The sequence below is a fragment of the Ictidomys tridecemlineatus genome, chromosome 3, assembly GCF_052094955.1.
Source record: "Ictidomys tridecemlineatus isolate mIctTri1 chromosome 3, mIctTri1.hap1, whole genome shotgun sequence".
In the NCBI taxonomy this organism is placed as follows: domain Eukaryota; kingdom Metazoa; phylum Chordata; class Mammalia; order Rodentia; family Sciuridae; genus Ictidomys; species Ictidomys tridecemlineatus.
This window is the reverse complement of record NC_135479.1, coordinates 116,366,358-116,382,647: the sequence shown is the minus strand read 5'-3', so window position 1 is coordinate 116,382,647 and position 16,290 is coordinate 116,366,358. Positions and strand designations below refer to the sequence as shown.

Genomic DNA, 16,290 nt, shown 5'->3' with positions numbered 1-16,290 from the left:
TATACAAAAATTAATTCAAAATGGATCAAAACCTTAACACTTCAAATCTTCTAGAGGAAAACAGGCATAAATCATTTTAAACTTGGTTAAGCAATGGTTTCTTAGATTTTTTTTTTTACCAAAAACCCAAGCAAATATGTAAAACTAGATGAAACACAAGAGCTTCTGTGCTCTGATGAACACTGTTAGAAAATTAAATAACTCATAGAATGAGGAAAATGTTTGCAAATCAGATATATGATAAGGGATTAGTGTTCAGAACATATAAAGAATTCTTAAATTCAATAGTAAAATGAAAAAATAACTCAGTTTTAAAATGGAAAAATAATCTAAATAGACATTTTTTTAAAAAAAAGATTATATAGATGGCCAATAAACACATGAAAATATACTAATTGTCACTAGGGAGATTCTAATGAAAACCACAATGAGATAGAACTTCACCCTTTCATACCCACCAGAGTGGTTAAAATAATAAAAAAAAATCTTGGTGTGGGTTTGGAAATGGTGGAACCCTCATACATTGCTGTTGGGAATGCAAAATGCTGTATCCTCTTTGGAAAATAATTTGGTGGCTCCTCAAAAAATAAACATAGATATCCATATAACCCAGCAGTTCTCTTAAGTATTAAAGGGTATTGAAATCATACATCTACACAAAACCTGCATTGAATAGCTGAGGTAGAAACAATCCAATGTCCATTAATGATGAATGTATAACAAAATGTGGTATGTCTATACCCAGTAATCCTATAGTACTATTCAGGTATAGAAAGAAATGCATTGATACAGTCTACATTATGAATCAACCTGCAAAACATTACATTAAGTGAAAGAAGCCAGGCACAAAAAGCCACATATTATCTGATCCCATATTTATGAAATGTCTTTAATAGACAAATCCATGGAAACAGGAAGTGTATTAATGGTTGCCAGAGTCTAGGGAGAGTATGGGATGGGAAAAAATGCTAATAAAATGGGCATGGGGGGTGACAAAAGGTTTTAAAATTAGGAAGCATTGATGATTGCACAACTTTGTGAATACACCTTTTTTTAATGTACTGAATGGTACATTTTATTTTATTTTTATTTTTTTGCAATACAGGGGCCGAAGCCCAGGACCTTGTGCATGCTAGGCAAACACTTTACTACTGAGCTGCAACCCCAGCTTGAATGGAACATTTTTAAAGAATGAATTTTATGGTATAATTTCTTGACAAAATTTATATTTTATGAATTTTTAAGTGATTTGGAAGCTTTCAAACTAATGACTTAAACTTTCAGTACATGTATATTTTATGCAAACACACATTCATATATTGATATTTAATGTTTAGTAGTTTTTCACTGATGGTCTGCTCCATCCACAAAACTTTAGAAAACAACTTGAGACATTAGATATGTATACCACCAATGACAAATACTTTCCACATGTTGCATATAATTGTTTCCAGGACAAAGAAGATTTGCCAGAACATTATCTCTATCTCTATTTAAATGACAGGGAATGAGTAAATCTATAAAAGACATATTGATAAAGTGGAATTGGGAAAGTCACTCAGTCCTGGCTGGTAATGTCTTGTAAAAAATGCAAGATGAGGTTATAGAAGAATAAAAAATCAAAACAAGATTATTATTTAGTTTCTCAGCCATAAAAATGTCCTGGGCTTATAATAAAGCATTTTCTTTGGCTCTGGACCCTTTTCCTGCCTTTGCCACTCAGGGGAAGTAAATTGGATTTTAGCACAAGACTCAAGTTCAATGGTAAGCCTGATTGTGAAGAGATTTCCAAGAACCCTGGGAGCAAGTCAAAAGAAGGCATCTCAGTGGGGAAAACGTTCATATTCTAAACACAGAAAAGATTAATCACATAATGCCCCTTTCTGAAGTACAAGCTTATATTATTGGTTTTGCTTTTGCAAATGTGTAGTAGGTGTTAAAGACATGAACTAGCTAATCTCTAATTGGATAGAGAAATAGGGTTCTCTACTGTTTCAGCTACCTAGAATAACAAAACAGCTGCTCTGAGTACTTTAAAATTCCTGGAAAGAAATCCAGTTGCTATTAGTGTATAATTATCTGATACTCCAGACTCCAGGATTTAATGTTTAGTTTAAATCATTTCTTTACCATTTTTATAACTGTTATGAATTACAGCATTTAAGCAGCCAAGTTAATATAATTTAACATAAAGGCCAGAGGTATTAAATCAGGATTAGAAATGAACATTTACTGAGTGCCACGAGTTTTTAAACAACAAAAGCCTGTGGTTTTTTTTTTTTTCACTTTTGATGTCATTTCACAAAATTTCTTTATAAATGTTAAGAGTTTATCATGTTGAACTTCTTTCAAAGTACATGTGCACCAATTTTAATAACAGTTATGTCCTGGAACCTGTATAAGTCTCCAAATTCTCAAATAGCTCCAGGATGTATAATTTGGAAACATCCCTGATTCTTTTCCATCTGTTGGAAGCATTTTCTTCAAAAGGCACTTGTTTCCCCAATTATATTCTTGAATCACAAGTTAACATCACCAACTTTGTACCTATTACATAGAGAGTCAATTTTTTTTCAAACAATAAAGTACTGGTTCTCAATTTTATTTTTTCTTCTGTCTACAGAGAGCACACAGTGAATTCTTTCATGCTATTGATGGGTGCCCCCTCTTGCATTGGACAGACCAAAATGGTTCACTTTCTGGCTAGCAGCCATTATCTTTCTTTTAGACCTTGTGGCTGGTACCATTAGCATTCTTTTGAGGGTCATTTTTTTCACAAAGAAATGAAGGTTTTATCATTGCATCAGAGTTACTGTATAGGTGAAGGTGAGTGGGAGGTAGGCCTGGGCTATAGGCAGGGTGGTCTCTGGTACTTTACTGATGCTCCCTAGGCTTCCTGTAGGATCGTGCATCCCTGTGCTTCAGAAAGCCACACACTATGACATGTCTTAGACCTTCAGGTTGATAACAGCTAATAAGTATTACCTAATATAAAAAAAGTAATTTTGAAATAATTTTGGACTTGTAGAACCGTTTTCAGGACTCTTCATCCTCATTTCCCAAACGTTAGCTTATCACCCCCTTTGCTTTATTGCTTTCTCCCAGTAGATCTATATTTTAATAGGATTTTGTTTGCTTCTTTACTCTGCACCATTTTGGAATAAGTTGTAGCAAGGATGTTCCTTTTCCCCTAAATACTGTTTGAGAAAACAAGGACAATTTCCTAATCAGCTATAGTTCAATTACTGAAATAAATGAAACTAACATTAATGTAATACTATTACCTAGCCTATAGCCCTTACCAAAATTTTGCCAGCTGTCCCACTAATCTTCTTCAAGCAGAAGAGGAAGAAAGGTTTTGTTTTCTGGGGGCATGTTCTGCTCACAATCATGTGTAGCACTTGGTTGCCCTTGACCCTTATTTTCCCTTAATCTGAAATGGTCCTTCAGTCATTTTAGTTGGGGGGAGGGGCAAAATGATTTTGGAGTCACTTTAATGTCAATTCACGGAGATCTTCATTCCTTTTCACTTTTGCAGAGTCTCCCAAGTGTGGATTTGCCATGGTTTACTCCATATCTCCACTATATATGGGCATTTAGAATGTTTTCTATATTTCTCAATTGCAAACAAATCGTACACTTTCAATAGTCAGGACTGGACAGTGAGTAACTTTGTGCATATGTTTTCTTATTTGTTGTAGGTATATCTTTAGGGTAAATTTCTAGAGTGGAATTACTAGGTAGCTTTGTCAAATATCTCCAGGTGACCCTCTAGGAATTAGCGTTCCTATCACCAATATGTGACAGAGCCTGTTCCAGCCTAGTCTCCCCAGCAGAATATGTTCTTCCTCTTCATTCATTTATCCATCCATCCATTCATTCATTTTTGCCAATCTCATAAGTAAGAAATGGTTTCTCAGTGTAGTTTTAATTTTCATTTCTATTATTTTGACTAAGGGTGAATATCTTTTCACATGTATTTTTTGTCTGTGTGAATTGCTTATTTATATCTCTTGCCCATCTTTCTATCAAGATTTTGGTTTTCTTCCTCTTCAGTTCAAGTCTTTCATATGTTATAAAGAACTTATAACTTAAGAACTCTTACACTTTATCTGATTGATATATATATATATGTATATATACATATATACATATATATGTTATATGTATACATATCATTTTTTTTGCAAATACTTTCTCTCATGTTTGCATTTTGCCCTTGTTTTTTTTCCTGTGGTGTTTTCTGTCATGCAAATATATTCTCATGTAATCCAGTTAACATTATCAATCATCAATCTTTTACTGCCACTGGATATTAAAAAGCCTTCCCTTCACTTGGATTGTAAATGAATTTACTCTTGTTTTCTTCTTTTTGTCTCATTTCATATGATTACATTTTCATTTCTGATCCATTTGGAATTTATTCTTTTGTTTATTTATATATGACAGCAGAATGCATTACAATTCTTATTATATATATATAGAGCACAATTTTTCATATCTCTGGTTGTATACAAAGTATATTCATACCAGTTCGTGTCTTCATACATGTACTTTGGATAATAATGATCATCACGTTTCACCATCATTTCTACCCCATGCCCTCTCCCTTCCCCTCCAACCCTTCTGCCCTATCTAGAGTTTGTCTGTTCTTCCCATACTCCCTCTCCCTATCCCACTATGAATCAGTGCATTTGGAATTTATTCTTAATGGAATTCTTGGAGTTTTACCTTTTTCAAGTGGCTGTTCCATTGTATTGGCACCTCTTACTTGAATGTCCTGTCCTGGTCACTTGAGATTCTGCTTTTATCATACACAAAATTTCCACCTACACTTTGGTCTATTTTTGGACTTTCTAGTTCATCCACTGGCTTATCTATTTATGTACCAGTTCTGCACTATTGAATTATACAGACTTTATAGCATGTGTTCATATCTGATAGAGCTAATGTCTCCTCATAGCTTTTCTTTAAAAATTTCCAAGTTATTCTTGCATATATATTTTTCCTCATGAACTATGATATCATATTGTCTAACTCCATTAAAAATGTTGGTACTTTTATTGAGATTACCTTAAATATATAAATGAACCTGGGAAAAGTCAACATCTTTCAGTGTTGAATAGTTCTATCGCAGAACAAGGGGTGGCTTTGCATTTATCTATTCTTCTGTCTTGAGAGTCTTTTAAATTTTTCTTCTAAATTTTTACACATATCCTGTTAAATTTATCTTTAAGTATTTTATCTTTGTAGGAACCTATATAAATGAAGTTCTGTTTGTGAGTCTCTAAATGGTTATCATTTGTATGTATGAAAGCTACTGGTTTCTATATGTCAATTTATATTCTGTTACCATAATTAATCATTTCATTGTTTAAGATCATTTTATCATTGGTTCTCTGGGTATACTATGATCATATCTGCAAATGAGTGATTAGCTTATTTCTTATGATTTCTCTTGACTAGCTACATTAACTGAAGTTTCCAAGACAAAATTAAATTGTATTGATTATATATAACACACACACATATACATCTATTATTTATGTCTTATACATTTAAAAGCATATAGGTATGTATGCATCTTTTTCTACCTCACTGTTTTTATGAGTAATGAATGATAGATTGTCTGTGCATCTGTTGAGATGATTATGTGATCTTCCCCCTAGATTGTCAAAGGAAGATAATCTTGTTTTAATGCATTTCCTCACATTGAGCAGACTGTGTCTCTGGAACATATCACACTTGGTCATGATCTATTATTTTCTTAATGTGCACTATTAATCTTAAATCTATAAATGCCAAAACTCAGTAGCAGTGTTGTTCAAAGATAGTGTCTTACTGATGATTTTTGCTGAATCAAAATTTGGGGCAGTGTCATAGGAATCTGCTTTTAATAAGTCCCACAGGGGTGGTTCTTATGCACACCAAAAACTACTGGCCTCTTGTGTTGTTCACTGTGATTTTCAAGTGGGGAATTACTACAAAAAAATACTTATTTTAGCAAAGGATTTGTTCAGTGATTCCATTAAAAAGTTGTTTTGTACATTAACATTTGTACATTAACATTTTTGATTTTAGGTTAAAAGCCAGCTGTAGATGATACAGAAAACTCCAAAGCTGAAATATTATCTGCCACTTGAATATTTTACCTATTGACCCTTGCACTCATTTATTCCACTTTTCTTAGCACAGATGAGCATACCAAGATGTGTCAGACTAGTTCCCATACTGTTAAAAGAGAAATAGAAGAATATACAAATATTTGTAAAAACTACATATTATAGTAGTAACATTTTCCAGGAATTTTATGGGCATGAGAGGCTTCAAAGAGGAAATGCTCCTCCCTCCTGGAAAAGAGGAGACTGTGGAGAGGAGGTGATGCTTCAGACGAAGCATCTTTCCAATGTGACACTGACACACAGAGAAAGAAATCGATTTACAAAGATCTCATTCACATTGAACTTTTTGGAAATGCCTCTCCTACACGTGATGCCACCAAATCAGCTCTTGCCAAACATAGCTATGTATGATCACTCGTGCATGAGGGAAGAGTTAGCTGTCAGGGAAGAAAGCTCCGTATGTATCGTGTGACTGGATTTTTTCCTAAGTTATCTAAACTTAATGCAAACATTAAATAACATCAATAGTAAAATGGAAAACCTCAGTTATAAATGGAAACTTCAGTAAATGAAATGTGAAAGACTACTGGTTCTATTAGTGTGTTTCAAGAGTCTTTAAAAGAAAAAAGACTTATACTCTCTATTAGAATTCATGACAATTTGGTTCTAGGCCATTTATTCTTATTATCAGACTTGATAAGACTTTGCTTGTACGGGACAACTGCTGTGTGGAATAGGGACCATAAAATCTTGTGACTAGCATTCATCCTGGGGTAGTGATTATGGGTTGGCTTGATATGGAATGCATTCCTTCTTATCACATGAATGATCCTTACATAATGAGATGAGAGGGCAGCATTTCCAAGTACAAGACTAGTACTGCTTGCTCTGAAGAAAATCCCCCTACATCTCATGTAGTAAAGATTCTTTCAGTTCCTAAGTTGAATGATCTAAAAGGGGGAGGGTATTTAAATTGCCAACATTTTTATTTGCTCCAAGTCAGTAAAATATAACAGCTGCTTAGGATGGAACATGCTACAAATGTATGTTTGGGCACATACCTTGCCTCTGATTGAATTGCAGCAGGTGTCAACCAAAAAGAAGCAAATGTCACACTGAATCTCGGATTATCAGTTCTACCTCAACTTTAACCATCACTTTTCAGCAATTACTCACCAAATCATTAAAATGAAATGATATATCTTTGAACATAGTTTTGGATTGCCTCAGCAAGGGCAAGACAGAACACACTTCAATATAATTTTTTAAAATGTATAGCCATCCAGAGGAACACTATAAAAACTCCCCAGATAGAGAAAGTAGACCCTGGGTGAATTCTGAGGTTGTCTTTACATACACACACACACACACACACACACACACACACACACACACACACACATGCACGCACACGCGCACACTCACACATGCACACACAATACAGTACATTCTAAACAACATGTTTAGATTATATATTTTGTTTTGAAAAATAGTAAAATTTAATGTGCCTTTTTAGAGCATGGTCATATTAATTTTAATAATTTCTTTTTTAATTTCCAGTTGGTAATCAGTGGATAAATTATATTTCATTCTGTGGTCTTAGAACACATGCAGAGCTTGAAGGAAACCTGGTCACTGAGCTTATCTATGTCCACAGCAAGTTGTTAATTGCTGATGATAACACTGTTATTATTGGTAAGTATGTGGTCTGTGATTGTGTTCCCTGCCAGCTGACTTATCCCATGCCTCAGTGTTTCTTGCTATCAGTACCACACTTCCTTTGCAATTGAAAGACAGTAATATAACATCTAAAATAATTCCAGAACAATCATTTTCTCTATGTCCTTTTGGTCTGTCTTTAAAGTTCAGAAACCCAGAGTAATGAAATGGATGTGTACAACTTACAGTATTCAAAAGCAAGTGTTTTAATCCAGAAGTCAATAATCTGTCTGATCTCATTAATTCTTTGTTAATTTCTTATTTTTATTTTGAATCCAAGTACCTAGATTTCTGGAATTAGAGAGGCAGAAATGTGGAGGGAAAGTGGTTATAAGAATACCTTGTGGTAATTTGTATGTGTTTCTACCCATATTTACTAACCAGTATCACAGACCTGAAGTTACATAAAAGTCCAAGTCAAAACAGTATTAAAATATTACTGCCTGTATGCTAATTATTTTTTCCTAATGCCTGTTTTTGGAGTGTCATTAATCAGGATGTAGAGCAGGCCAGTTTTGTTAACGTGGGAGGTGGGGGACAGAGACTGTATGCTCTTGATATGTTGAACTCTACACTAAGGTCCACTATCTTTTCCTTTCAAGAATTCACGGTGGGTTTCCCTAAAGACCTCTCCACACTGACAGATTCAGGAGAGAGTTACTGGTTGTCCATTTTACCCACATTAGATCTACTACTTGGCCAGAGAGGTGGATGTTTGGCTTCATTCTTTTATATACACTGAAAGCTTCATTTGACCATCATTGAATGGTTTTGCCTTTGTATATTATGGTACCTGAACCCTGGAAGTCCAGGATGAGAAACAGAATTAATAATCAGCAGGATGAATGAGCTGAGGGGGGTTGAAGGCGTGTTACTGGGAGATGTGACAGGTCCCACTATTGGGAATTCTACTCATCTGTTTTAAATAAAATGTAATTTCTCAGCTATAATAAGATAATTCCCTATTCTTTAAGAAACTAAATGTCAATGAAGTGTTTTGAAATTTTTTGGCAGCTAATATGCCTTTTCCATCTCTATCCTCCACTGAGAAAAGGGAAAAAAAAATCTCATATCTAGGAGTAATGAGGCTATCTTATCTGGAATGTGATTTGAAAAGAACGGAAGAATAGTTCTAAAACCAGAAGATTTATAGATCACCGTGTGTGTGTGTGTGTGTGTGTGTCCCCTGTGCCTGTCTGTGTGCATGCAGAGTGAAAGAAGTGGGGGGATTGAGATTGGAGAGAGTGATTCTCCTAATATTCATACAGGGCACTTAAAATAATCTTGTTCATCTATTGCTATATAGGAATGGAGCTCTTCAGGGGTTTATTCACTCCCCTGTGTCCTCCAGTACACAAGGTTTATCTTATTTCCCCCAAGCTAATCTGCCTTTGTTCTTCAAAAGCCAACATCAGAGTATTTTTATATTAAATATGGTAACTGCAGTAGGAAGTAGAAAATGCTAATGTTTACTAAAATGGAAAAGTAAACAAACAAGGCCAAGTAAAATTCAGTTATCGTTGTAGCAAGATTTTAGAACTCTAAAGTAAAAATTGACAGATGTAAATATTTTCCTTTGAGATGTCATTTTGACTTTTAGCCTGCTTTACGTAAAATGTAAATGCAAGGTATTTTTCATTCATAGAGCTAACGGTTAAATTGGTTCGTTGGGTTTTTTTTTTAATTGATTTATTTTCCTTCTAGAAAGATTTCTGAACCCTTGGGTGTTATAGTTTATTTAGGATGGCAATAATTGATCTGTTTTGCACAAAATTTCTTATCTGCTGTCTTGGAAACTGAGGATGTGGCTGTGGGCCTGTGAAGAGGACTGCTTGCTAGTCCTTGAGAGTTGGATTTCTTTCTTCCCTTCCCTAAGAGCATTGTGTTTTAAAAATAATACATTTCTCTAACACATAACCCCTGTTTAAGTCCATAACAAAGAGAAAAACATATTTAATATTCTCAGACAAGGGGCTGGGGAAATGTAGAGTACTTGCCTAACGTGCAGGTTCTGGGTTCCATCGACAGCCCTGCAAAAACGAATAAGTAAAATGAAATTCACAGAAAACAGTTGAAGCTAGGTTGAGAACATTTTACAGACATTAAGCATTCATTTAAAAGCTTAAAGGAGGTTAAAGGAACTTGTGATCAATTTTTCTAACATGGCAAGCTTATGTCAGAATTATTGAATGGCTGACCTAAAACCAATGACTAATTTGTTTATCTTCATTTTTTTTCCTTACAATGAAACATTTGTTTTCTCATATTGAAGATCTCTTTTCTATATAGCTTTGATTACCAGTTGCCGTGAGTAGCCCCGCTGGACATGCAATTTGTGCCCAAATCCATTTTTCTCACACACCATAATTTTTAGCACAAAACCAAACATTTATTTTGCTCTCCTAAACAAAACAAGGCTATCCTTCAAGTCGAATTTAAGTCTGTTCTGTTGACTAAGTGAAATTGTTTTGATGTTCACTAGTCCACTGCCAAGCACAGTGGGGAGATGTCAAACGTGAATAAAATAGGGCCGCTGCCTTCACACAGCTCCTGGCTGAGAGGAGAGCAGCTATTCTTTCCAACTGACACCACAAACATTGGGATGGATATTGCTAGACAGTAGTGGGAAGGTCCAGAGGCAATCAACAATGTGGGCAGGGGTGCAGAAACTATGCAGAGGTTATGAGCAACAGCATTCGAAGGACAGGCTTGAGCATGGCAGATGATGCTTTGTGGAAGGCCTGCCCCAATGAAGAGGGTTTATACTTATTTTAAAATATCTATTCCTATGAGTCTCAACCCTAGCTATATTAGAATCACCTGGGGAACTTTCAGATATATGTATCATTTAAGAGGAGGTTTACTCATTCTTCAGAGTACTTTAAAAGGCATCAAAAAAGAAACCATGGATGATTGATATACATGGGGATAGAGCAGAAGACCAATACCTGGTTTCTACTTCTCGTCATTTTCATCTGTTGGCCTGGTTTGGGACTCTAGTTATTGGAGGTTTCATTTTTTTTATTTTGGCATCAATATGTTGAAAAAGCTCCCTAAGTGCATGTCAGTAGTCAGAGCTGAGTACTTTGGATCTGGAGGCACAGGGAACACAATTAGGTGGAGGGTAGCCCATTTGGGCTCAATAGTAAAAGTATTCTTTTAAAACAAATAGACTAAAAAGAGTAGAGTTAGTGTGTTAGTGAGTTAGTCAGCTTTCTGTCACTATGACAAAACAACTGAGAAAAACAACTTAAAACAGGATAGATTTATTTTGGATCATGGTTTCAGCAGTTCTATTCCTTGGTCACTTATCTCCATTGTTTCTGAGCCTGTCAGTGAGGTGTTATGTCATGTGGGAGGGTGTGGTAGAACAAAGCTGCTCACATCATGGTGGCCAAGAAGGATGGGGAAGGAGACAGAGAGCGAGCATCCAGGGATAAGATATATCCTCCAAGGCATGCCTTCAGTGACCTTCCTCCAATTGATTCTCCTACAGTTTCCACCGCCTCCCAATTGTCCATACAATTGTGAACCCATCAACAGAGGGATCCACTGATGGCATCTAAGTCCCTATGATCCAATCACTCTCCAAACACCTTACCCCTGAACACTGCTGCATTGGGCGCCAAGCCTTCAGTGCACAAGCCTTTGGGAGACTACAGATCCAAACTTTAGCAGTTTTCTATTACTGCTCTAACCAATGACTGCTCTTAGTGGCTTAAAACCACACCAATTTATGATGTGACACTTCTGTGAATTAGAAGTCCAACATGGGTCTCAATCCAGGGTGTCAGCAGGACTGTTGCACACCTTTCTGGAGCCTTTCCGGGAGAATCCATTTCCTTCCCTTTTCCAGCTTCTAGGGGCTGCTCACATTCCTTGGCTCCTGGACCACTTCCTCCATCTTTTAAAACTAGTGGATTTCCATCTCTAAGGATTCTAGAAAGGCTCAACCCATTCCTCTGTAATCACATCTCCCTGTGACTCCTCATGACTTTCAAGGACACTTGTGATTGTATTGGCCCACCTGAATAATACAGGCCCATCACCCTCCTTTAAAGCTAGCTGATTAGCAACCTGAACTTTATATGCAGCCTGATTCCACTTTGCCAAGTGACATAATACTCACAGTTTTCTGGGTTAGGACATGGACTCTTTGGGGGCAGTTATCCTGCCTATTACAGAAGGATTCATAATTTATTAAATAATACACACTAAAAAGCACAAATCATGAAGGAAAAGAGCAGTAAACACAACTGTATCACAATTCAGAATTTTATTCATTAAGAGAAAATGTAAAGCTAAACCACAAATTGAAAGGAGATTTTTACACATAAAGAACTCCTCTAAATCAAGAAAAGACAAATTTTTTTTTTAAAAAAAGTGGGCAGAGGAATTATATTGGAGCTTCACTGGAGAGAACATACCTAAGGCCTATAAACATGAAATGATGTTTATGCTCATCAATATAATAATAAGATAAATACTTTTTTAAAGTACCTGACTGGCAAAACTTATAAAGTTGGACAATTTGAGTATTGGCAAGGCTGTGGAGCAATAGTGGGTCCCATCCTCTGCTTTAGAGAGCACAAATTGGAAACCACTTTGGAAAATATTCTGGCATTATCTAGTTAAATTACTCTGCAGCTTAGCAGTCTACTACTGCATACAGAACCCAGATAAACTCTCACATGTGTATACTGAGAAGCAAATATGCAACTATGTAGAGCAGAATTGTGCATCAAAGCAAAATTCTGGAAACAACCCAATCCATCCATTAATAGTAGAATGAATAAATAAATCCCTGATGTGTTCATTTGAGAACATGCATCACCATTGTGCACAGATGAATCTCAAAGATATAACATTGAATGAAAAGTAAATTTCAAAAGATTATATTCTATATGATTCCATTTATACAAATTTATGATGTGACACTTCTGTGTCAAAAGTGAAGCATTTTTTCATTTAGGAAAACATGCAGAGAATGATGAACACAAAGTTCAACATCATCTCCCTGTTGGAGAGGGGAGGATATGCACAGGAAGGTGTGTGAGGGCTTCTGGTGATGAATCCAGTGATGTTTATCTTATTATTGCTTAAGGCACACATATATGTTTTCATATATTCCTTTTTATTTTGTTGTCTTTTCAATTTTTTTGAAGTTTCCTAATAACAGCCTTAGAAAATATCATTTCCTAAAAGCGAAGTGGTTTTAAATGATTGAGGCAACATTCTAATAAGAACAAGGGATTGCAGTTATCATAAAAAGTAATACGTGCGCTGGGGTTGTGGCTCAGCAGTAGAGTGCTCGCCTAGCACGTGTGAGGCACTGGGTTCGATCCTCAGCACCACATAAAAATAAATAAACAAAATAAAGGTATCGTGTCCAACTACAACTAAAAAAATTGTATTAAAAAACAGTAATATGTGAGCTGTGTATACCTGTGATCCCAGCAACTTAGGAAACTAAGGCAGGAGATCACAAGTTCAAGGCCAACCTGGGCAACATAGTGAAACCCCTTCTCAAAAAAAAAAAAAATGCTAATACAGGAATGCAAAGCATATTTGTTGTGAACAATTCCAATCTGAGAGTATGGGTAGAGTAAGGTTTATTAAGTTCATCTAAGTGTTTTTCAATCTTTTTCTTCATACTACTGTTAAATAGTAGCCCTGTCACTTACCTAATATAGTTGAGAGTCAGTGTTCAGAGTCACTGCAGATCAGGCCTTGAAATACAGACCAACCCTGTCTCTAAGAATTCCAGCTCAGAATGCCAGGAATGCATTCCTACCCCGGGGAATGTGGGGACCACTGTGATACGAGGGGGTTAGGGACTGGCGTTACTCTGTGTGTGTGTGTGTGTGTGTGTGTGTGTGTGTGTGTGTGTGTGTGTGTGCGCCCGCGCGCATGTGCAGATACATGCATGGTATGGAGGAGATTTTTCAAGCTGGCTCACATCCCAGTTTTCCTGACAGGGAACAGAGTAGCAATGTCTCACCATCAGCCCCAGCCCCAGAGTGACCTCTGCCCAGAGCAGGAAATAATGAAATCCTGAAGCTATAACATCACGAGAACTTTATTCTTAGTGTCCTTGGTAACATACACCAGGGGTGGGTGTGAATAAGCCAGAGAGGAGGCTTCTTTGATACCAATGCTCATTCTAGCAAATTCTGTCTTCCCACAGCAATGTGCTGTGGTGCTGATATTCTAGGGTTAACAAGTATCTGATAATAATGCCAATAATAATTAACATTCATAGAGCAGCTCATGAATCAGCAGGTGCTTTCACGTGGTCTTACTTAATTCCTACCACAACCCTACAAGGTCGATATTATCTCAATTTATGAAAGATCAAATTTAAGCTGAGAAAGATTAAATGACTTGCCCAATTAATGCTGGCTGACTGTCAAGCCTGAAGATATGCCTGCTGATTTTACAGCTTAAGGGAAAATGTAAGTGTATGTATAAAGGAAAATGTGTTGCTTACACATCAAAATGTTTCAAAGGTTCCCACTTTACGGCACTCCAACAGAACCCCCATTTGTATGGGGTACCATTCATATCCACAGTCATTGTAGATTTGTATATTGATTATGTGATGCTACTCTGGTGTGTGATGGTTAAGCCTCTTGAGGAAAGGGCAGCTTTCTCTGATGCACAGTCCCACCAGTGGTACTGGAAGCAGGGCAACTGTCACTTTACTGCTCTGGTGTTCCAGTCACAAGGGGGCAGCCAGTGCGCCTGTTCAGCCCGACCCTTCTGCTCCATGTCTGCAGAAGCCATAGAGTGCTGCAGCCAGGACAAGAGGAACAAAGAGAAAAAAAAATTGGGGCCCCTCTGTAGCTGGTAGGACACATTAAGGATTCCAAAGCGTGAATCTGCAGCGATGAATGCAGAAAATGTGCTGGGGTTTCTGAATGCACATCGGAGGACTGTGGAGAGCTCAGGTTGAACGAATATGAAAAGATTTGCCCTTCACATTTGAAAGTCAACATTCTCAGCTCCTCGGGATTTAAAAATAGAATGTGTGGGAAGTTGATAGGGAGGATGTCAGCATGCCACAGGAGTGAGGCAAGAGTGGAAAGTCCAAAGCCACCAGTGACAACCTGGCTCTGAGATTAGGCTCTGGTGATTATGGAGGTGGCTCCAGGGCTTTCACATTCCTCGTTAGGTGACTGAGTTAAAGTCTTCAGACTCTGATTCTTTTTTCTTTTTTTTTTTTTTAATATATGTATTTTTTAGTTGTAATTGGACACAATACCTTCATTTTATTTGTTTATTATGTGGTGCTGAGGATCGAGCCTGGTGCCTCACGCATGCTAGACGAGCGCTCTACCGCTGAGCCACAACCTTAACCAGACTCTGATTAACTCTGCAAGTCACGCCATCCTCTGTGCTGAACTGATAGGCATGCCTTGTTTTCTTGAAGTGATTCATGATTGGATCAATTGCAATTCTTTGAGACAGAGGTAGAAAACTAGCAGTGTGTGGAACAGTAAGGAAAATGTATTACTTCAAAGAACACAAGGTTAGAAAGTTCTAGCTTTGGCTAGCCCAGTGACCTAAAGATCCAGAGTCTTTCTGCTCTCCATCCTCAATGTGTCTGTCTGTCCACTTGTGGTTGCCAGTGCCTGCAGCAGTTCCCAGGGTCATGTCCTCACCCAACCTTTCAAGTCAAATACCTAAAGCCTGGAAAAGACAGCATCCATTTCTTCTGTTCTTTCTGACTAAGGAAAAAAGACCTTGTTGGAAGCCCGTGGAAGACTTCTCTCCATGTTGCATTGGCTAGAACCACGCCAAGGGCCGATTTGTAACCAGTCACTGGCAGAAATAATGAAATTACCATGACTGATTAGACTGAATGAGACTTCCCTGTGATTTAGGGCCTTAAAATACAAAACTTGGGTTTTATTAGCCAGGAAAAATTTGAGTGGGGAGGCAACCAGCAGGGCCCACCACAGGAGGTTACTCAGTTTCAATGTGTCTCCTCTAGGCTCCGCCAACATAAACGACAGAAGCATGCTGGGGAAGCGTGACAGTGAAATGGCTGTCATTGTGCAGGACACAGAGACGGTACCTTCGGTAATGGACGGAAAGGAGTACCAAGCTGGCCGGTTCGCCCAAGGACTTCGGCTCCAGTGCTTCAGGTGGGTTCTCCACAGCCACGTTCACTCTCTTACGTAGGCTCTCAGCCACAGGCACTGGGCCCAGGCTGACCCCTTGACCATAGCACACAGGTCATGCCTGGTTCTCCTTTGTTTAAAACAGTACCTCCCAGAATACAGGACGTGTACACCAGTAGGCAAAACAACTTGACACAGTCCACGGATGTTTCTGACGTCAATGGTATTTATTATTTGTATATTTAATAGAACATATTAGCATTTTAAATATATGAATTGATTTAAGGAAAGGATATTCCAAATCATCTTGTGCCTATTTAAGT

At 37.2% G+C, this 16,290-nt stretch overlaps 1 protein-coding gene across 4 annotated transcripts in view; it reads left to right on the top strand.

Annotated features, from left to right (window-relative positions):
• Positions 1–16,290, top strand: part of Pld1 (phospholipase D1) — a 205,185-nt gene that overhangs the window by 176,548 nt on the left and 12,347 nt on the right. For all 4 annotated transcript variants that reach the window (XM_078043643.1, XM_078043641.1, XM_078043644.1 and 1 more), the window contains 2 exons: positions 7,683–7,817; positions 15,838–15,991. In XM_078043643.1, the coding sequence (XP_077899769.1) occupies positions 7,683–7,817; positions 15,838–15,991 (289 nt within the window). The remainder of the gene's footprint in view (positions 1–7,682; positions 7,818–15,837; positions 15,992–16,290) is intronic.